Source organism: Gorilla gorilla, chromosome 9 (genome assembly GCF_029281585.2).
Source record: "Gorilla gorilla gorilla isolate KB3781 chromosome 9, NHGRI_mGorGor1-v2.1_pri, whole genome shotgun sequence".
Classification (NCBI taxonomy): Eukaryota; Metazoa; Chordata; class Mammalia; order Primates; family Hominidae; genus Gorilla; species Gorilla gorilla.
This window is the reverse complement of record NC_073233.2, coordinates 13,341,718-13,364,701: the sequence shown is the minus strand read 5'-3', so window position 1 is coordinate 13,364,701 and position 22,984 is coordinate 13,341,718. Positions and strand designations below refer to the sequence as shown.

Sequence of the window (22,984 nt, the reverse complement as noted above, 5' to 3'; positions counted from 1 at the left end):
TCCAGTGTTCCTTCTTACCGGTCAATGTCTCTGCATTCAGTAATTCAACTCTCAATTGCGGCTATTTAAATACATTGCTTTTTAATATATTTAAATAGCCGCAATTGAGAGTTGAATTACTGAATGCAGAGACAGATTTAATGGGTGCAGCACACCAACATGGCACAGGTATACATAGGTAACAAACCTGACCTGGACGTTGTGCACATGTACCCTAAAACTTAAAGTATAATAAAAAATAAATAAATAAATAAATACATTGCAATTTACAGGTGAAAATACTTAAGGGTGAGAGGTTAAACAACTTGCTTAACACCACCTAGTGGATAACAATGATTGACAGCTCTTAATGTCAGTTCCGTCAGACAACAAAGCCCACATTTTTAAAATGCTATGCTATGCTCTCTGAATGTTCAAACCAGGGAAGGCCCACGCCCAGTAATTTTCAAAATGTGGTCTCCAGAGTCATAAAAAATGCAAGAGCTTATTGTGTGGTGAACTCAAGCAGATAGGCGCTGGGCCACCCACCCCTGCTAAACACCAAACTGTAAATATATAGTTCACAAGACTACTTCCTATGTGCAAGGGGCTGGTTTAAGCATTTTAACTACACTAACTCATTTCAATCTAACAAGTCTGTTACATAGTTACTATTATTATTGGCTATCAATATTACGCCTATTAAGCTGATGCTTAAAGGTTAGGTAATCCAGCCAAGATCTCGTAAGTGGTGTTGCCAGATTTGAATCCAAGGAGTCCCTTGCTTGTAATGACTATCCTACCAAAAGTTCCTTGCCTAATAAAATGTTTGAATATTACTGATCCAGCCCAAGTTTGAAGGACAGGGCCCAAAGATGCAAAAATATTTTCCTAATATAACACACTCAGCTAAATAATAGAACAGGCTCTTGCAACTCTCTGTGGTCCCAGGACACTGAGGAGGGGATCCTTCTCATGGCTTCATTTCAGCTCCACTGTGCGTTTCCCTTCTCTGCCTGGAGTCTCCAGAGGAGCCTGGGATTTGGCAAGAAGGCGGGAGGGAGGAAAGCCTCACTGGACCAGGAACGAAGAGGGTGTCTGGCAACAATAGGACGGAATTTGAAAACCTCTAACCTTGAGTTTAGAGCGATGCTAGCTAGTGCCAGGGCTAGTGAGGTGCCCATTCCGCCAAGGCGAGGGACAGCGAGGACAACCACGCCTTGCCAACCAAAGGCGACCTGACAGCGTTTCCTCGGGGTCGTCGCGGCTGTGAGGGTCACAGAATTCTCCGAAGCCAGTAGCTCCGTTTCCAGCCACGCCCCCTTTCCCAGGGCCCTAAAAGCTTCGGGAGTTCTCCTATTCCATTAATGCCGGTGCGTCCTCGCCTTATCCCCCGAGCGCCCGCAGCTCCCGGCCGCGCAGGAATGCCAGCGGCCAAAGGTCGGGAGGCGCGGGATATTTCTGGCCAATCAGGAGTCACGTTTTCCCGCGCTCTCTCTTCCCGCCCCGCCCCTCCCGTATCCATGGAAACACTGCGAGTGTCTACTCCAAGACCTGGGACTTCCGTTTCGGTCCAGCCGGGCTGCGGCCATTGTTTGTGTGGACTGAGTGTTTTGGCCATCCCGGTCCACTCTCACAGGCTCCGTTAAGTGACATGAACTCTCAGGAGGACTGAGCCAGAAGCGGACAGGGCAAGACGAGCTGTGCTTGAAGGAAGAGGGGCAGAAAATCGAGGGTCAAGGGACTGAGAAGCTACTCCGGTTTAGAAACCCCAGAGACACCCGTGTAGATGGGTACATCACGGCTTCTCTCCCACGTTAAGACTTAATAAAGGCAAGTAGAGGAGGGCAGAAGCAGCTTGGGCCCCGGGGTATGGGTGCCCGGTGTTCGGTGCTGGGGCAGAGTTCTGGCCGGGGATCTGGATAAGCAGCGGAGGCCGCGCCCGTCTTCACTGCAGGAGCAGAGGACCCCCGGGTCTGTGGCCGAGACCGGGAGATCCCGCTCCTAGAGAACCGTTCGTGTGTCTGGTTCTCTGGTGCTTACACTTGGGCAGCCCGTGACGCGTTGGGGGAGCCCAAACCTGTCCTGCTCTTGGGGCACGCATGAAACGTTGTTTCCCTAGAGAAAGAGGGTTAACTAATTGCTTATTACTTTGCCCAGGAACCTACCTTTGATCAGCAAGGAAGGACTGGGGTGGCAAAGGCTTATGCCCCCATTTTACAGGTAAGGAAACTGAGATCTTGGTGATCTACAAGTTTGGTCCTCTTTAAAGTTCTACAAGTGCTTGATGGCACAGTTGAGACTTTGATCAGGACCTGGGAGCTCCAGTTCTGGGATACTTCTCTAAGACTCCAGGTACTTTTCTGATAGTAAATCCAGTATTCCTGTTTAGCAAGTAGGGGAGGACAATGGAATGATTTTCTACTTAAACTGAACAAAATAAGAAAAATACCTTGAGAACAGACACTATTTAAGTGTGCTGGTGCTTTTCTATTATTGTTAGTAGTAATAATAGTGCTGGTGCTTTTCTATTATTGTTAGTAGTAATAATAGTGCTGGTGCTTTTCTATTATTGTTAGTAGTAATAATAGTGCTGGTGCTTTTCTATTATTGTTAGTAGTAATAATAATCTCAATAAATAAGTGAGTTGTATCTTTTGAAGTTTCTAGAGGGTTGGAAATAAATTTCAAGGTGCCAGTGTTCATAGCTCTCCTTTCTGGTCGTTGAAAGGAAACAAGAGCATTCATAGGCTTCTTTTTGACCTCGTGCTAGGAGATGAGTGCGTCATACCCAGTTAGTATATGGGAAATTTAATGAATTTGGGAATTTAAAGTCATACCCAGGTTTTCAGTCTGCCTTCCTCCTCAGCTCAGCCGTCTCAGCACTCTACCCTTCCCCAGAAGAGGAACACAAAGGAGGAAGGAATGTACACTGTTTCCCTCATAGTCTGATCCCAAGTGAGGATGATTGTCTTTTCTCATTTACAAAATGTCCCTGCATTCTCCATGGGTGGTGGAGGTGGCAATGAGGATGGATGGATGACTGGACAGAAAATGTTCCTCGCTTGCCTGTGAAATTTTCGAGCGTGCAGACTTGACCCTGCCCCAACCCAGTGTCTTTTCCCAACATTTACTCATTCATTCATTCAGTCACTCAAGTCTAGTGTATAATTCATGCTGTTCTTGGTGTTCTGAGATAAAGAATTATAAGAATGTCATGGCCAGGCGCGGTGGCTCACGCCTGTAATCCCAGCACTTTGAGAGGCCAAGGTGGGTGGATCACTTGAGGTCAGGAGTTTGAGACCAGCCTGGCCCACATGGTGAAACCTCGTCTTTACTATAAATACAAAAATTAGCCAGGCATTGTGGCAGGCACCTGTAATCCCAGCTACTCAGGAGGCTGAAGCAGGAGAATTGCTTGAACCCGGGAGGCTGAAGTTGCAGTGAGCCAGGATGGCACCACTGCACTCCAACCTGGGCAACAGAGGAAGACTCCCTCTCAAAAAAAAAAAAAAAAAAAAGTCTTAACGTTGGGGGTAATAAACTATATGAGATTAATAATAATTTCTGAAGTTATTGACATTAAACAGTGCCAGAATGAGTGGCACTTAAAACACAGCAACAGAAACTCAGATTTGAACAATTATGAGTAGGAAGATATTCTAAATAGGAAAGCCATCATTTACTCTCAGGTACAATTTGAGGGAACAAATAGGGAAACCAGGCTAGTGACAGGGAAGTGAAACATGAATGTATAAAGCCACATTGTGGAAGGCAATTAATGTTTAAATTTGTTATTTATTCTTGTGCATCTCTTCACATGAACCATATTGACAGATAGCCATTGTTGACCTTTGGGTGTATTTACTTGTAGTCTTTTATTTAATACTTATTGTATATATGTACTCACTAGTCTGTACAAATACTGATATGTATGTATACATGTTCATACACATGTACAAATATAAACTTAGGTATATGCACACATGTATATAAAAAGATTAGTATATATAAAACATTAAATTAAAAAATTTGGCTCATGACAAATAGTCTCCGTGAGGGAAGGAAATGTTCCCAGTATATAGAACTGTACTGTGCATATACTAAGCACTCAGTAAATATTTATTCAATGTATGAATAGCTGTTATTTGTATACGTTTTTCACTTAACATATAATGAGCATTTTTCCAAGCATGTTTTGGTAGCATGAGTTTTAATGACTGTATAGTGTTCCATTCTAGGTATATAGTATGCTTTATTTAAGTTTGCTTTTTTTTTTTTTGAGACAGAGTCTCGCTCTGTCGCCCAGACTGGAGTGCAGTGGCATAATCTTGGCTCACTGCAACCTCAGCCTCCCTGGTTCAAGCAATTCTCGTGCCTCAGCCTCCCGAATAGCTGGGACTACAGGTGCACGCCACCATGCCCAGCTAATTTTTTTGTATTTTTAGTAGAGATGGTGTTTCACCGTGTTGCCCAGGCTGGTCTTGAACTCCTGAGCTCAGGCAATCTGCCCACCTTGGACTCCCATTAAGTGTGCTTTTTATTGGGGAAAATTTAAGTATTTCCCAATATGTTGTTGTTATAAATATCTTATAATAAATATTCTTATACATAATTTATTAAGTATATGTGTTTTTATTTTCTCAAGATATACTCTGAGAAATAGGAAAACAGAATCAAAGGATATAAGCATGTTTTAGGCTTTCGAAAAACTCAAGTTCTCTTTTAGAAATGTTATGTGAACTTGAACTCCTACAACCATTTGATGAATGATTCTATCTTACTGAGCCTTTGCCAAGCATTGAGTATTAAGTTTTAAATTTTGCCTTGATTTGCATCCTTTTAATCCTTAGTAGGGTTGACTTTTTCACATATATTCGTTGACTCTTTATATTCCTTCTTTGATGAATTGCCTTTTGATATACATCACTGTTTTCCTACTGAATTTTTTGTTTCCACTTGATGTTAGATATTCTTGTGTGGAAAACATATAAATCATTTGTCATATGCTGTAAATATTTCTCCTAGTTTATCATTTGCCTTTTACTTTAAGGACTTGTTTATATAAGTTTTAAATTTGCATAAAATGAAATCTCATTTCTTTTACTTATATAGTTCTGTGCTTTGAAATCTCTTCTTCACTTCCAAATTTAATATGTAATTGCTTTCATTTTCCTGTTTCTTAATTGTGTTATTTTAAACATTTAATTTTTAAATCTATCAAGAATTTATTTTGATGTGAGAAATGACAGAATTTAAACATTCTTTTTACTTCCTACTTAGGTTATTTAATTTTTCTACTAACATTTATCTTCTCTACTGACTGTGGTGCTACCTTTTCATATACAAATTACACATACACATATGTATACAAAGATTACTTTTGAGGCTGTCTTGTTTTGTGGAGCCTCTTCTCAATTCTTAGACTGGTATCAGAATGTTTTTATTGTTGTCCCTTTATATGTAGTGCATTTAATACGCAATGAAGAAGAATGTAGCATTTCTTTTTCACTCAGTGAAGATAAAAATGAGAGAGGATGGCTTTTTCCACAGAATAATATTCTGATGATTTCCATTTTGGTCAAAAAGATGTAAAAGGAACATATATATAATAAGTTTTAGATAATAAGTATATACTAACCTTTCATTATGTTTAATCAATATAGCACATTGGTCATAGTATAGGCTGTACATCCACTACCTAAGCTTATTGCATGTCTGTCACTTCTTAATACTGTGAACTAGATTGAATCACTTAGCTAGGCTTTCGTCTTTATAGTGGAGAAATAACAGCTACTGTGTAGGGCTGTTAAGAATGTTAAACAAGATCATACATGTAAAAATAACTTAGAACAGTGCTGGACATGAAGAACTCACTAACAATTGATTGCATTGTTAGCTATTATTTGAACTATAATGCATATCTGATATAATTCTTTTTAGTCACTAAGACATAAGAATTGAGACAGAGTATCAAGCTTAATTTTTTTTTTGCCAGATGTCATCATTTGTCCCAACATCATTGATTGAATAAGCTGTCTTTTCCCCACAAATTTGATGTAACCTTTGTCGTGTAAAATGCACTGTTGTACTTGTGTCCATTTCTGGATTTGTACCCGTTTCCATTGATCTCTACTTCTATATCAAGCCATGTTATGAATTGCAGAGTCCTTATTAAAGTTTTAATATGCCACTGAATTAGCCTCTCCTCATTATTCCACTTTCAAAATGGTTTTCTTTCAAAAGCATTTGAAAATCAGTTTGTTACAGCTCCTCCAACCCCACATCAAAATCAAGATTAATATCTTGATTAAATCTGCTTGAAAATAGAGATAAGTTTAGTTAGAACAAAATTATATTTATTTCTCCTAAGACTGAGCAGAGTCATCTTGTTTTTTCAAGCCTATTTGTTGTTGTTGTTGTTGTTGTTGTTGTTTTGAGACAGAGTCATCTTGCTCTGTTGCCCAGGCTGGAGTGCAGTGGCACACTCTTGGCTCACTGCAACCTCTGTCTCCCAGGTTCAAGTGATTCTCATGCCTCAGCCTCCCAAGTAGCTGGGATTACACGCGTGAGCCCCACATCTGGCTAATTTTTGTATCTTTAGTAGAGACAAGGTTTCACCATGTTGGCCAGGCTAGTCTCGAACTCCTGACCTGAAGTGATCCGCCCACCTTGGCCTCCCAAAGTGATGGGATTACAGGCATGAGCTACCACACCCGACCCCAACCCTATTTTTAGCCCTCAAAATTCTAAAACTATATAGGTTCTGGTATTTTTGGTAAATTTATTTTTAGGAATTTATATTCTTATTGCTATTATAAATTTCATTTAGGCAGAGCTTGCAGTGAGCCGAGATCATGCCACCGCACTCCAGTGTGGGCAACAGAGCGAGACTCTGTCTCAAAAAAAAAAAAAAAAATTCTAATTATTATTTATATGTCTGAACTCTTTTTGTATACTCTTAGATTTTATGTAATTTGAACTTGATTGTGATGTATTTCCTATAAGCAAAAGAATATATGAAAACATATGTACAATTTAAAATATAATAACATGGACACTCACCGTTGAACTCAGCATACACTGTTTTTTCTTTTTAAGACAGACTGCTTTCTCTCCCAGCCTGGAGTCCAGTAGCGTGATCTCAGCACACTGCAACCTCCACCTCCTGGGTAGTGTTTTTTTTGTTGTTGTTAGAGACAGGGTTTCGCCATGTTGGCCAGGCTGGTCTCGAACTCCTGGCCTCAAGTGACCTGCCTGCCTCAGCCTCCCAAAGGGCTGGGATTATAGGTATGAGCCACCATGCCCAGCCTAAATCAGCATATACTTTTAAAAGCCCCCTGATGACTCCAGAATTTCTTTCCCACCCCTCTCCTAAAGGGGCAGCCACTATCTTAAATGTTGTTATTCCTTAATTTTTTCTTCCTGTGCTTTTAACTACAGGTACATTTCTAAACACAATTGTTTAGTTTTGCATATTTTTGAACATTGTATAAATGGAATCACTGTATATATTCTTCCATGAATGGCTTCTTTTGCATAATGCTAACTTTTACAGTGCATCGATGTTGATTCATGTATCTGTTCATTTTCACAGCTGTGTACTATTTCATAGTATGAACAGCTTATCTGTTTTGTTGTTGGACTTTTTGGATTGCTTTAGTTTTTTGCTGTTACAGCATTTATTATGCTCTAACTGTTCTTGTACAGATCTTTTGGTATACATGTGTAATGTCTAGTTTATAATTCTAGTAACAGAATTTCTGGGATCATGAATTCCCTTCTCATTGCCAGTAGTTTTCAGGTGATTTTCTTGGATCTCTCAGATATGCAGTCATATCCTCTACAGATAATTTTGTCTAATTGCATTATGCTGTAGTTTCACCGTAGTTTAAAAATTGTGAACTTGCAGTATCCTTGTGAAGTTTCCAGTTTTAATGAGAATGACTTTAATGCTTTATCTTTGGGTTTAAGATATGTTTGTATGTCTTCTGCTTTGTTTTGTTTTGCATGCTTTGTCTGTAGTTTTAAATGAAGGATGCATGTTGAATTTTAATAAGTATACTTTTTGGCATCCATTACAATAATCATATGGCTTTTCTTATTTGATGTGATTATAAAAGCTTAAAGTTAATAGCTTTCCTAATTTGAACCTTCCTTTTCTTTCTGGAATGAACTACCACTTTACCATGATATAATATGCTTTGGTATTATAACAGATTGAATTTTCCAAAGATGGCCTTACTTATTGTTGGGGTGATCAGACCCAACACTAGGTCGTGGAGGTGACAAAGTCCGGCGGAGTCAAAGGATTGAGAAAAAGACAGTGAGAGAGGAAAAAAAGGTGGGAACACCAGGGGGCCATCGCTATTGTACGGAGGCTGCGAAGGCCGCAAGCTCTGGGAGCCCACGCTATTTATTGGTAATCCAACAGAGAAACAGGTGGTGAGAATGTGGAGGTCAAAAGGACACGTTGCATTAAGCACATGATTTACAGCTGCGATAGTTTAGCATTTATATGCAACGTGTTCTGCTACTTTAGATAGTGGGAATAGGAGCCTAGGAGGGCTAGAAGCAAGGAGCCAGCGAGTCTAGACACATTCCAAAGGACATTATGCAAACCCTGCCTCAGTTTCCTTCACAACACTCAGCTTTTTCCCAACACTTACAATTTATGCTATTTTCATGCTCTTCTTACGATGTGACTGACATTGTTTCCACTGAAAGGTGGGGTCTGTGTCCCACCCCTCTCAAATACAGGCATGGCTTGTGATTGCCTCATCAGTGGAGTACAGTAGAAGTGATAGGATGTGACCTCCAAGGCTAAGTCATAAAAACAATGCAGCTTTTGCTTGACTTTCTTTTGGGCAACTTGCACCATGCTGACAGATAGCCCCCGCCACTTGAAAGGACCACGTGGAGAAAAAACAGATCTCTCATCAACATTTAGACCAGCCTGCCAGCCATGGGAGTTAGCCACCCTGGAATTGAATCCTTCTTCTCAGTCAAGCCTTTTGATGACTGCAGATGTAACCAACAACTTATCTTGTGAGATCCAAACCAGAGCTGCCTAGCTAAGCCACTCCTGAATTTCTGACCCAGAAAAAAAAAATAAGAAATAGTAAATAATTATTGTTGTTTTAAGCTACTAAATGTTGAAGTAATTAGTGATATGGTAGTAGATTATGAATTCAAGCGCTGCTGGATTTTACTGGCCTTATGTTTCACTTTATTTCTGTCGTCTTGAAGAGTTTTTCGTTTCTGATGCCTTGAACAGTTTTTGATGCCTTGGGATAATTTCATAGCATCAAATAATCTGTTCTTTGAAAATCTGAAAGAATTTGAGAAAACTTTTGTTCCAGTTATTTTTAAAGGTTGTAGTTGCCATTTCCCTAATCTTATTTTTATTTTTTTCTATTTGTGCTCCTTTTCCCCCCTTTGATTAACTAGCTTGTGATTTATCTAGTTTGTTATTAGTATTTTTCCTCTCAAAGAACTGGCTCTTGGATTCATTTAACAGTGGTAAATGTTTTCAAATTCCATCTTTTTTTTTTCATTAATTCCATCTTTTTTTCATTAATTTTATAGTTTTCCCCTTAACATTTAAGTACTTACTTGATCTATATACTTAACCATTGTATATGGTATTAAGTTGGAATCCAGTTTTATTTTATCTCATATAGTTAATCAGTTTTCATAATGCTATCTGGTAAATAATCCATACCTCTGTCTTTGATTTTTAATGCCACCTCTATTGTTAATATGTTTTTGTAGATAAAGAAGCACATTGGTTAGTCTCTGAGCCCTCTGCTCCGTTCTACTGGTCTATTTGTCTGTTCTGATTTTACTACTGTAGTTTTGGTGATATGTCAGTATCTGGTAGTCTTCCTGTTTGGTTTACTTGTCTTTACCAACTTATTTCCTTCCTTGTCAATTTTAAGGAACAGAAGTCTATTGCGTTCCTCAGAATAGCCATCTGAATATTTGACTGGAATGTATTGAATTTAAGTTACTGCATCCAAGAGCGTGGAAGCATGCTTCTCCTTTTATTTAGATAATCTTTCTTCTTTATTGGAATGTGAAAGTTTTCTTCAAATAATTATTTGTATTCTTGGTTAAGATACGGTTTTTTTTCTGGTGTGAATGGTATCTTACTTTCTAGTAGTTGATTGTTGAGTCATTAAACTATTTATTGTATCTGATAGTTTTGCTGAACTCTCTTAATTTATAGTTTATTGTATACTCTTTTTCTAGGTAGATGGCCATAACTATGCAAATAATGACATTTTATATTTTTGCTTCTAATTCTTGTACCTCTTAGTTCTTTTTCTTATAGTATTTGCCAGAATCTCTAGTGCTGTGTTGAAAGCAGCAGTGACGGTGGTCATTCTTGTTACCATTGTAAAGGGAATATATGTGAAGTTTCTCCATTAAGCTTAAAGTTCTTGATATTTAACCTTTGCCACTTTAGGGAGTTTATTTTTTTCCTCTAGTTTGCTACAAGTGTTTTTAAGAGAATACATCGGTGTTGAACTTCCTGAACTTTATAGCACATGATTTTTCTGCATCGGTTGAGATTATCATGGATTTATTCTATAGTCTATTAATATAGTGAATTATATTAATAGATTTTTCTCATGTTGAACGATCCTTGCATTCCTATAATAAACTGTCTGATCATGATGCATATATTTGATATATTACTGAATTTAATTAGCTAATATTTTATTTAGGATTTTTGTATATTTACAAAATTTACAAATGTGCCTGTAATTTAATTTTATTTGTATCATTCTTATCTGGTCTTGGAATCCAAGATTATACTAGCTACATAAAATAAGTTGGCAATTTTCACTCTCTACTTTTGAAAACTATGTATTGTAATAGTAATTAAGTTAATTACATGTTTGCTAGAACTCAACTATAAAACTCTTAGAGCCTTGGGATTAGGGAGAGGGAGGAAGAGCGTGGCTACCATTTTAATTTAGTACTTACTAGTCTATATGATTTTTTATTAGTCTTTCATCCATTTTGCCATTTTATTTTTTTTGTACTTCACTGGGAATTGATCCATTTATTTAGGTACATATTTAGGTGTATTTGCCTATAGCTTATAAATATCCTTATATATATAGTTCACAACACCCTTGCATCATTGAAAAATCTTATGTCAAAAGTTATTTCCTTATTTTGCCCTGTATTTTTTCATAACCGTGTTATTAAAAATCTGACTTTCATTGGTCTGACATTAAATTTTTAAGAACATCTTTTGGCTTTATGCATTTTCTCAATCATTTATTTGTTTCTTATATCTTTGACTTCCACTTTATTCTTCTTTTTTGAAGTTTGCTCTTTTTTTTTTTTTTAATGGGGGATGGTTTCTCTTTTTTATACTCCTGAGCTGAATGATTTATTTCTAGCCATTTTCTTAACTTTTATTTTAGGATTAGGGTTATATATACAGCTTTGTTATATAAATTGTGAGTCATGAGTGTTTGACATTCAAATTATTTTGTCAACCAGGTAAAGCATAGTACCAGATAGGTAGTTTTTTTATCCTCTTCCTCCTCTCACCCTCTACCTTCAAGTAGGCCCTAATATCTGTTGCTCCCTTCTTTGTGTCCATGTGTTCTCAATATTTAGCTCGAAAATATAATTGAGAACGTGCAGTATTTGGTTTTGTTTCTGCATTAGTTCACTTAGGATAATGGCCTGCAGCTCCATCCATGTTGCTGCAAAGGACATAATTTTGTTCTTTTTTAATGCCTGTGTAGTATTCCATGGTATACGTGTACCACATTTTCTTTATCCCGTCTATTGTTAATGGGCATTTAGGTTGATTCCATGTCTTTGCTATTGTGAATAGTGCTGAAATGAACATACACATGCTTATTGTCTTTATGGTAGAACAGTTTATATTCCTTTGGGCATATACCCAGTAATGGGATTTCTGGGTATGGTAATTCTGTTTTAAGTTCTTCAAGAAATCACCACACCGGTTTCCACAATGACTGAACTAATTTACATTCCCACCATCAGCGTATTTAAGTATTCCTTTTTCTCTGCTACTTTGTCAGCATCTTATTATTTTTTGAATTTTTAATAATAGCCATCTGACTGGTATGAGATGGTATCTCACTGTGGTTTTGATTTGCCTTTATCTGATGATTAGTGATGTTGAGCATTTTTTTATATGCTTGTTGACTGCATGTGTGTCTTCTTTTGAAAAGTGTTTATGTCCTTTGCCTACTTTTTAATGGGGTTGTTTTTTGCTTGTTAATTTGTTTAAATTCTTCATCGATTCTAGACTTTGGACCTTTGTCAGATGCATAGTTTGCAAATATTTTCTCCCATTCTGTATGTTGTCTGTTTACTCTGTTGGTAGTTTCTTTTGCTGTGCAGAAGCTCTTTAGTTTAATTAGGTCCCATTTGTCAATTTTTGTTTTTGTTGCAATTGCTTTTGGTGTCTTCATCGTGAAATCTTTGCCAAGTCCTATGTCCAGAATGGTATCCCCTAGGTTATCTTCCAGGGTTTTTACAGTTTTAGGTTTTCATGTAAGTCTTTAAACCATGTCGAATTGATTTTTGTATATTGTATAAGGAAGGGGTCTAGTTTCAATCTTCTGCATATGGCTAGCCAGTTATCCTAGCACCATTCATTGAATAGGAGTCCTTTCCCCATTGCTTGTTTTTGTCAACTTTGTTGAAGATCAGATGGTGGTAGCTGTGAGGCATTTTTTTCTGGGCTCTATATTCTGTTCCATTGGTGTATGTGTCTGTTTTCATATCAGTACCCTGCTGTTTTGGTTACTGTAGCTTTGTAGTTTGAAGTCAGGTAATGTGATGCCTCCAGCTTTGTTCATTTTGCTTAGGATTGCCTTGGCTATTTGGGCTCCTTTTTGGTTCCATATGAATTTTAAAATAGTTTTTTTTTCTAATTCAGTGAAGAATGTCATTGGTAGTTTGATGGAAGTATCATTGAATCTGTATACTGCTTCAATATGGCCATTTTGATTATGTTGAGTCTATCCATAAGCATAGAATGTTTTTCCATTTGTTTATGTCATCTCTGATTTCTTTGAGCAGTGCTTTGTAATTCTTGTTGTAGAGATCTTTTACGTCCTTGGTTAGCAGTATGCATAGATATTTTATTCTTCTTGTTGCTATTGTAAATGGGATTGCATTCTTGATTTGGCTCTCAGCTTGGATGTTGTTGGTATATAGAAATGCTACTGAATTTTGTATATTGGTTTCGTATCCTGAAACTTTCCTGAAGTTGTTTATTAGCTAAAGGAGCTTTGGGGCAGAGACTCTGGGATTTTCTAGGTATGGAATCATGTCATCTGCAAACAGAGATAGTTTGACTTCCTGTCTTTATTTGGATGCCTTTTCTTTCTTTCTATTGACTGATTGCTCTGGCTAGGACTTCCAGTACTGTGTTGAATAGGAGTGGTGAGAGTGGGCATTCTTGTCTTTTTCTGGTTCTCAAGGTAAATACTTTGAGCCTTCACCTATTCAGTATGATGTTAGTCTAGCTGGGGTTTTTAAATTTTATTTATTTATTTAAGACAGCATCTCGCTCTGTCTTGCAGGCTGGAGTGCAGTGGTACAATCACAGCTTATTGCAGCCTCAACCTCCCAGGCTCAATTCCTCCTCCTACCTCAACTTCTTGAGTAGCTAGGACCACAGGTGTGGGCCACCATGCCTGGCTAATTTTTGTATTTTTTGTAGAGATGGGATTTCTCCATATTGCCTAGGCTGGTCTCAAACTCCTGGGCTCAAGCAATCCGCCCACTTGGGGCTCCCAAAGTGCTTGGAATTACAGGTGTGTGCCACTTTGCCCAGCTGCTCTAGCCATTTTTGTTTCCTTCAAGTATTTCATTTGGATCTTGCACATTTTTTATGTAATTATTGTCATTATTACATTTAGATTTTTAAGAAAAAACAATTAAGAATTGTTATATTTTTCTTTTAAATTCAAAGATTACTTAATAATATAGTATGTTACTTGGGTTTCAGAAGTGTGGACTTTTAAAATTCTATTGTTAATAATTTCAAATTTTATTACATTGTAGCTAGATAATGTATTCTGTATTATGTTGATGCTTTGGAATTTATCATGATTTCTTTTATGGACTAATACATGGTCTATCTTATAATACTATTATTCATGAAAATAATCTGTATTTTGTATTTTGATGGTGCAGAGTTCAACACAGATAAAATAACTGAAGCTTATTATTTGTAGTGTTTAGTCTTCATATTATTAGGGTTTTTTGTTTGCTTGCTATAATTTTTTGAGAGGGACATATTAATATCATTACAACTAATGGTATGTATATTTCCCCTCACATTTGTGACACTTGTCATTTGGTACATTTTGAAATTTTATCTGTGGATTCAATTTATTTTGGATATTTTTTCCTACTGTTCATATAAAAAACATTTTTGTCCCTTATGGTATTTTTGCCATAAATTTTACTCATCTGAAATTAAGTTTGCTATTTCAGCTTTCTTTTGATTCGTATTTTTGCAATCTTTTTTTATCCTTGTATTTTTAAATATTTTTCTTTTTAGTGTATCTGTTCTAAACCACATGCTAAATCTTATTTTTTAATCTGAGTCTTTTAATCTGTAATATTAAATTATTTAAATTTATTATAATTATTATTGTATTATTTTTGCCATCTTTTCTTATTTTCTGTTTTCCCGTGGAGCAAGTTGTCTTCTGTTTTTATTTTGTTTTTCATAGATTTCATTTTGTTTCTTATGATGGTTGTGCTTAACTTAAAACCCACATTGACTTTTATTTACCCCTACTGACTTTTTAAATGTATTAATATCTAGGTCATATTTTTAATAAGACATGGACGTTAGCACACTCTTATATCTGTCTCTTTCTCCCCTCATGTTTGTATTGTCAAGAATTGTAGTTCAGATATGTAGGCACTGATATACTTTCTATATCTCCTTTTTTCTTTGTTCACTCCTATTTCTTTTGTTGTTAGTTTTGTTTTATGATAACAATAAACTTCACCAAGGTACTTGATCACCTTTCTTGTCATATTTCATGCAGCCTTTCCTGGATTAGTTTCTCTTCTTAATTGACTTATTAGAAAAATAGGTAAGTGTATATGTTTAAAATATATTTAGGTTACTTATTAAAATAATAGAAACTATGTGTGAAATTGAAATCTATATAGATGAAAAGGTGGCGATGTGAAGAAATTAAAGCATAAAACTGTCAATCTAAGAGACAGGAAAGGAAGAATAAAAAATAATATGTTAGAAATAAGTCTGTATTAGTAATCACAATAAATGAACATGGATAATAAAATAACTGAGTCATACTGATTGAATGAAAAACAGAAATCTTTCTCTGTGCTCTTTACAAGAGACTTATTTAATGTCACAATAAAAGGTCAATAATGTTCAATAATGGTTAAGATCCATCAAGGAGATGTATTAGTCATGAACTAATATGTAGCTAAGAATCCATTTCAAATTGTATAAGCAAAATCTGATAATATTAGAAGAAGGAATCGAAACTCCAGATGTATAGAGAATGATTTTAACTGACCTTTCTTGAAAAGGACCTTAAAGAAAACTAATAATCGGAGAGAGCTGTGTTCATAGATGAGAGGACAAAAGAGATATCAAGTTTATATAATATTGTTGGGGGGTTACTTATATACCAAAAAAGGAGTGGAAAATTATCAGACTCCTGGGAGAAATAATACATCCTGGTTGGTCAAGGAAATGGAACAAGAATGAACCTGGACATTTGTTGTGCCGGAAAGTAAGGAAGCTCTCAAACACCAAAAAAGGTCATATTACAAACCCAGGAGCCAACCTGAAGGGATTCCTACTAGTCTGAGATGAGAGAATCTTGCACATCTAAAAGAAAAATGACTGCAATTTAATTGCAACCCATCCAGTATGTAAGAATCAGTGAGTATGAAAACACTGAAAAGCAAAATAATACAAATCTCACTGGTCATAGTTGGTGATTGCTTTGCCCCATCTCATTATTCTGAAAATTGATTTTTGAAAGAGAGTAAGTTTGGGAGATAATCCAGCATTTTATTTTATCTTTTTCATTAGGATTACATTTCAGGATAACCAGAAAATTTGTAATGGCAAGTTTTTCATTATAGAAGAATTATAGCATATGTATGCACAAGGTATGTAGAATTACAGAATTAGACAACCAATTTGTAAAACCTAATGAAATCACAAATCCAGGAAATGATCATCTATTGCTAAAACTTTTAGTGAAAGGTTTAAGAGAATCTTAGAATGGAAGGACTGGGCTGACAGCACCTGAAGCCATTGTTCAGTTTAGCTAACTAAAATGTACTATAGGAAGTATATAGGCAGGTATTCTTGTCGGAAAGAATGAACTGTAGTCTAATCAAGTCCCTGGAACAAAAGAACCAGCTAACAGGAAGTGAATAAAGAACTTAAACACCACAAGAAAACATTAGAACATTAGCCAGATCATTTTTAATCCTTCAGAATTCATTAGTTTGGAGTATATCTCTTATAAGCAGTATGCCACTTTATTTTAAAACTCAATTTTAGTATCCTTTTCTCTATCAATAGGCTTGTCATCTTAGTTTATTGTTTATATAATTCTTTTTTTCTGTTTAGATTTATTGTACTTACTAATTTTGAATATAGGTGTCTTGCTTTTATTGCTCCACTGGGGGAAAATATTTGTAACATATTTTTAAAAATATTTTCAAGGGACATTTTGTAGTATTTTTTAGTAAACTGAAATACAGATGCCTGACAATTTCACTTCTAGAAGTTTATGATACAGAAATATATCTATTTATCATATAGAAATATTTATATTTATCATATAGACATTATCATATATAAATATTACAATAGAAATATGATATATTAAGAGAATTCTTTTGCTATATGTTATAGCCAAGAAACTGGAAATGATCTTAACGTCCATTAATATGGGAACAGTTAAGTCTTGGACATCAATAAAATGAAATGCTACGTAACTTTTACAAATAATATTAGTTATCTATTATTGCATAACAAATTATTTAATACTTAAAACAGCAAACATTATCTCACCCAGTTTCTGAGGGTGAGGAATCTGGAAGAAGCTAAGCTGTCTCAAGGTCTCTCATGAAGTTGCAGTGAAGCTGTCAGCAGGGACTGTAGTCATCTGAAAGCTGCACCGTGGTTGGAGGATCCACTTCTGAGATAGTTTACTCACATGGCTGTTGGCAAGATGTCTCATTTATCAACGAAAGCAGAAGGTCCCAGTTCCTCACCACAGGGCTGCCTAGGTTTTCTCATGACATGGCATATAGCTTTTCCCAGAGCTAGTGATCCAAGAGAGAGAGCAAGAAAGAAGCTGCAGTGACTTTTATGACCCCGCCTCCAAAGTTGCATACCACTACTTCCTTATCCACTTTATTTCCTATTCATCAGAAGTTACTCACCAAGTTCAGCCTATATTCAAGGGGTGGGGAATTAGGCTTCACTTCTTGAATGGAAAGGATCAAATAATTTGTGGGCATGTTTAAAAATTATCACAAATAAGACAGGTCTACCTGTACTGAAGTGGGAAGTTGTACACTATGTATTAAATGAAAAAAAAGAAAATTGCAGAATTATCATGTCTTTATTAAGGAAAAAAATCAGTGAAGTATGAATGTGTGTTGTGTATACATGGAAGAAGGTTAGAACACAGTGAAAACTGGTTATAGTGGTTATTTCTTAAATTATTTGGGGGAAGGTAGGCTTTTAATTTTTACTTATGTTATTTCAGTATTTTAAATATTTATGAACTTATTTCCAGTAAAAGAAATTAGACTCCTAATTGCTAGTATGTTTTTAAAATAAATCCTTAAATTTTTTAAAAAATAACAAATACAGTAACTACAGATTGAGTTTTATTTTTATTGTACTTTTTATAAAATTAGAGATCAGTGAGTCCATTTATTTTCCAGATACCAACTTTCACAGTTTTCAGTCCTGTAGTTTGAGTTTCTGAGCATTCCAAATTTTTCTTTTTTTAATTTATATATTTAAAGTGGATTCATTATATTTAAAATTTATTAAACTTATTTTATAAACATTAAAAATAGACCACTAGATATTTAAATACATGGCTCTGAATGTTCTCATTCTTGAGTTCTTATTTGTGGTTAATGTTTTATTGTTTAGACATGTATTTTCATGTAGTTTATTTGGAAAATAGTAGTTTGGTGGCGTATTTTTTACCCTTGAATATTTCAGTACATCTTTCCTTTGCCCTTCTTCATTAACACATTATGACAGTATATGGAAATCTCAACTGACAACCCTTCATCAAACATTTTTAATTTATCTCACTTTTATTTAATAGGTAGTGCTGGGTTTAAAAACCTCTATGATGTAACTACATAATCTTATACAAGTAACTTAGTCTTGCTAAACGTTAGATTGCGTATTCATTTTTGTGAATAATAATACCTTATTGGATTGTTCTGAGAGTAAATGAGATAACATAGCCCTATTCATACAGTAAACATTCAATAAGATTTAGCTGCAGCTATGATGGTGCTGCTGCTGCTGCTGCTGATAGTATTTGGCTTTCCTTCCATTTTGTTGTAAACTCCTTAAAAGTATCTGTTTCCTTTATTCTTAGTAGGTACTCAATATTTTAAATTGAAATTTAGAATTGAGAATGTGTGATCACATAGATACAATGAAAATTTTAAAAAGAAATAAAATGGCTTTGTCACGTAACCAATTTATGATCTGTTCTTTCCACTAAAAGAATTACTTTAGGCAGTTTTAATACATATATTAATCTGTTTTCCATTCTAAAATGCATAATAGTAGTAGAAAGCTACCTACAACATGGGATTTCTGTGAGGAGTAACTGAAATATAGGTAAAAAACTTAGTTAGTAGACAAGTGCTGTATAGGTGTTTCTTTTGATAGTGATGATGTTTCATGACTGGATATATTATTTAGCTATTTAACTACTATTGTTATTACCTCTCCTTACCTTTCTTGATTTTCTTCTTTATTGAAGTTCTTGTTTTTTCTATTCGGCTTGCCACTTATGTTATCTGCTAAATGTCTTTATCTTTGTCCATCTTCTCACTTAGATTTCTTTTTTCCTAGAAAGCCTGATCTTTGACCAGATGGCAGTAACATTTGAAGATGTGACTATTATTTTTACATGGGAGGAGTGGAAATTCCTGAATTCTTCTCAAAAAAGACTCTACAGGGAGGTCATGTGGGAGAACTACACAAATGTCATGTCAGTAGGTAAAGTTATCCCGTCTCATAGGGAATAGAGTTTCTTCTAGGAGCAGTTTTGTTGAGTATTTTGTTTTTTTTATCTGGGTGTTATATTGAGGTGTTGGAAGAGATATTCTCAAAAATGTTTCTTAAATCATGTTACAAATAGAAGATAAAGCAAGACAGATTCCAGGACACCTAGGTTATATCATTAATAGATACTTGTGATTATTAGTTTTAGTTATTTTCTGCATTACCCTTAAAACACATATCTCCATACATAGTCAATTTTGTGTGGTCCTAAATTTTTTCTCTCTTCATGCTATTTGTATAAGTTAGCTTTTGTTGTATAACATACTATGCCAGACTTAGTGGCTTAAAAACAAACTTTATTATTTTGTATGATTCTCATTGACTGGATGGATCTTTTATCATGGAGGATTTGGTTGTGGTTGAATGGTCTAAGACGAAGCTGCCTGGCCTGACTCAAATGTGGGGCAGTCGGCTCAGTATCAGTGGAGGTAGTGGGAATGTGTTGGCCATATATCTCTCTTCAAACAAGCCAACCCAAGCACACTTACATGGTGGTGGTCACGGGATTTTCAAAAGCATCAAGAGAGAGGGCAAGGACTTTTCAACTTTCTGCTTGTGTTACTTTTGTTATTTTCCCAGTTACCAACGCAAATTGTGTAGCCAAGCATAGAGAGAGTGTGGAAGGAGAACACCAAAGGTGTAGGTAAAGTAGTGAGTTAATGTAGTCATTTTTTCTCAATCTACCACGCTATTCTAGAACAGAAAAATAGGAACAATATATTTTGTTTCTTATAATAACATACGAAATAATCTAATTAAATCTCAGTCTTTACGACTATTTCCATGAAGCAGTTGGCATTATTCTCATTTCTAACAGTGCGTGGTAAATGGAAGTTAAATCTTTCTAACAGTGCCTGCTCAAGATATGTTTGTGGAATGAATAAATAAGTGAATGAATGAATACATACATGAATGAACAAAATAAATGAATTTCAGACCCAAATGGAGCAGCCAGAGTCATAACCCTTCTTTCCTACTGCCAGCCACACATATATTCCTATCATTTAAAGGTCATTGATTTAGATAGTTGGAAATTTTTCAACACAGCTTTTATCTCACCATGGGATTATCTTTTTATTTTTCTAGAAAACTGGAATGAGAGCTACAAATCCCAAGAAGAAAAATTCAGATACTTAGAATATGAAAATTTTTCCTGCTGGCAAGGCTGGTGGAATGCTGGCGCCCAGATGTATGAGAATCAGAACTATGGGGAAACTGTTCAAGGGGCAGATTCCAAAGACCTCACACAGCAAGATCGTTCCCAGTGTCAGGAATGGTTAATACTCTCCACACAAGTACCAGGGTATGGGAACTATGAACTGACTTTTGAAAGCAAAAGTCGCAGGAACTTAAAATATAAAAATTTTATGCCTTGGCAGTCCTTAGAAACAAAAACCACTCAAGACTATGGTAGAGAAATCTACATGAGTGGTTCACATGGTTTTCAAGGGGGCAGATACCGTCTTGGCATATCCAGGAAAAACCTCTCCATGGAAAAAGAACAGAAGCTCATAGTTCAGCATTCTTATATCCCAGTGGAGGAAGCCCTTCCACAGTACGTTGGGGTGATAGGTCAAAAAGACCTACTGAGAGATTCAATGGAAGAAAAGTACTGTGGATGTAATAAATGTAAAGAAATTTATTATTGGAACTCACGGTGTGTTTTCCACAAGAGAAATCAACCTGGAGAAAACCTCTATCGATGCTCCATCCGTAAAGCATGCTTCTCTCAGAGATCAGACTTGTATAGACATCCAAGAAACCACATAGGTAAGAAGCTGTACGGATGTGATGAAGTTGACGGTAACTTTCATCAGAGCTCCGGAGTTCACTTTCATCAGAGAGTTCACATAGGGGAGGTACCTTATAGCTGTAATGCATGTGGTAAGAGCTTCAGCCAGATCTCTAGTCTTCACAATCATCAAAGAGTCCACACAGAAGAGAAATTCTATAAAATTGAGTGTGATAAAGACCTCAGTAGAAATTCATTACTTCACATTCACCAGAGACTTCACATAGGAGAGAAGCCTTTTAAGTGCAATCAGTGTGGTAAGAGTTTTAATCGGAGTTCAGTACTTCATGTTCATCAGAGAGTCCACACAGGAGAAAAACCATATAAGTGTGATGAGTGTGGTAAGGGTTTCAGCCAGAGCTCAAATCTTCGAATTCATCAGTTAGTACACACAGGAGAGAAGTCTTATAAATGTGAAGACTGTGGTAAAGGCTTTACCCAGCGCTCAAATCTTCAAATTCATCAGAGAGTGCATACAGGAGAGAAACCTTATAAATGTGATGACTGTGGAAAGGACTTTAGTCACAGCTCAGATCTTCGCATTCATCAGAGAGTCCATACAGGGGAGAAACCCTATACTTGTCCTGAATGTGGGAAGGGCTTCAGTAAGAGTTCAAAGCTTCACACTCATCAAAGAGTACATACTGGAGAGAAACCCTACAAATGTGAAGAGTGTGGCAAGGGATTCAGTCAGCGTTCACATCTTCTCATTCATCAGAGAGTCCATACAGGAGAAAAGCCCTATAAATGTCATGATTGTGGAAAGGGTTTTAGTCACAGTTCTAATCTTCACATTCATCAGAGGGTCCATACAGGAGAGAAGCCTTATCAATGTGCTAAGTGTGGTAAAGGTTTCAGTCATAGCTCAGCTCTTCGAATTCATCAAAGAGTCCATGCAGGAGAGAAACCTTACAAATGCCGTGAATATTATAAGGGAATTGATCATAATTCACATCTTCACAATAATCATAGAAGAGGAAACTTATAAATATTGTTCATTTAGTTAACAGCTTTAATCAAAGTTTACCTAACCTTTAAACCCCATAAATCCTGCTGTTAAGGAAATCTTATAAATAACACAAGTAATCCCAAGCAACATTTATAGTTTCCCCTATCTCCCACTAAGAATTATTTGCTTCAAAAGGAGATCTTTAGAAAAATCCCTATATATTTAAAATTATAGTGTATTTTTCTTTACCTACTATAAATATAATAGTCATAAATATATTAAACATTTAAGGAGAAAACTCTTCATCCTATTTCATTCTAGTCTTTTTTTCTGTGCATTTTAATGTGCATGAAATTATATTGTGTGTTCAACTTTGTATTTTCACTGTCTTCAAAATATTTACTTAAATTTTGGTTTGAATTGAAACTGGTTGGCCATCTGTTAAACAACATCTCTTAACTCCCCTAAAAAGTCCCTAGGAAGTAACAGAAAAGATGGAAACACACAGAACTTAAAACTCAGTTTTGGCCGGTAGAATTCAATTGTTTATGGACAAAAGCCACCTAATAAAAGATAGGAAAGCACTGTATGACATTGTGTCTGAGACAGTGTATCTGAGTTGTTATCTCTGTCAACCAGAAAACCCAGGGACCATCCTTCTGTTGCAGGGGTGCTTCACTTTGAGGTGACTACAGTGCACTCTTATCCCTTCCCTTTCCGGTTTTCCACGCTTAATAATAGGTTCAGATACCAAATAACAAGAAGTACAGAATTTTCTCTAAGGTGTGAAGGGTATGGACAAAAGTGCTAGAAATGGAAGATACTCCATTGGTTTGGAATTAGAGATCCAAGCAGTAGAATTTTATTTAATCTCAGTAGAACAGAGTGGTAATAGAGAAATA

General features: G+C 36.0%; 2 protein-coding genes across 5 annotated transcripts in view; one reads left to right on the top strand and one right to left on the bottom strand.

Moving 5' to 3' along the window:
* NLRP14 (NLR family pyrin domain containing 14) overlaps positions 1-1,422 on the bottom strand; it is a 50,361-nt gene extending 48,939 nt beyond the window's left edge. The window contains exon 1 of the mRNA XM_055355321.2: positions 1,114-1,422. The gene's annotated coding sequence lies outside the window, so the exon portion shown is untranslated. The remainder of the gene's footprint in view (positions 1-1,113) is intronic.
* A 74-nt stretch (positions 1,423-1,496) lies between these two features.
* Positions 1,497-22,671, top strand: ZNF214 (zinc finger protein 214). 4 transcript variants are annotated; one of them, XM_019037709.4, is made up of 4 exons: positions 1,497-1,812; positions 2,140-2,202; positions 19,129-19,275; positions 20,428-22,671. In XM_019037709.4, the coding sequence occupies exons 3-4, from the start codon at positions 19,149-19,151 to the stop codon at positions 22,119-22,121; spliced, it is 1,821 nt and encodes a 606-aa protein (XP_018893254.4). In that variant the 5' UTR covers positions 1,497-1,812; positions 2,140-2,202; positions 19,129-19,148; the 3' UTR covers positions 22,122-22,671. The 4 variants fall into 4 exon arrangements, with proteins under 4 accessions (XP_018893254.4, XP_055211281.2, XP_055211283.2 ...); XM_055355307.2 differs by having other exon boundaries at positions 1,516-1,812; positions 19,129-19,271; XM_055355306.2 differs by lacking the exon at positions 2,140-2,202.
* Positions 22,672-22,984: the final 313 nt, after the last annotated feature.

Excerpts from the sequence above, each read along its gene's own strand:
- ZNF214 (XM_055355306.2), top strand. The coding sequence starts at position 19,149 with ATGGCAGTAACATTTGAAGATGTGACTATTATTTTTACATGGGAGGAG. Across the intron at positions 19,276-20,427 it reads CACAAATGTCATGTCAGTAG|AAAACTGGAATGAGAGCTAC; the intron begins GTAAAGTTATCC and ends TTATTTTTCTAG.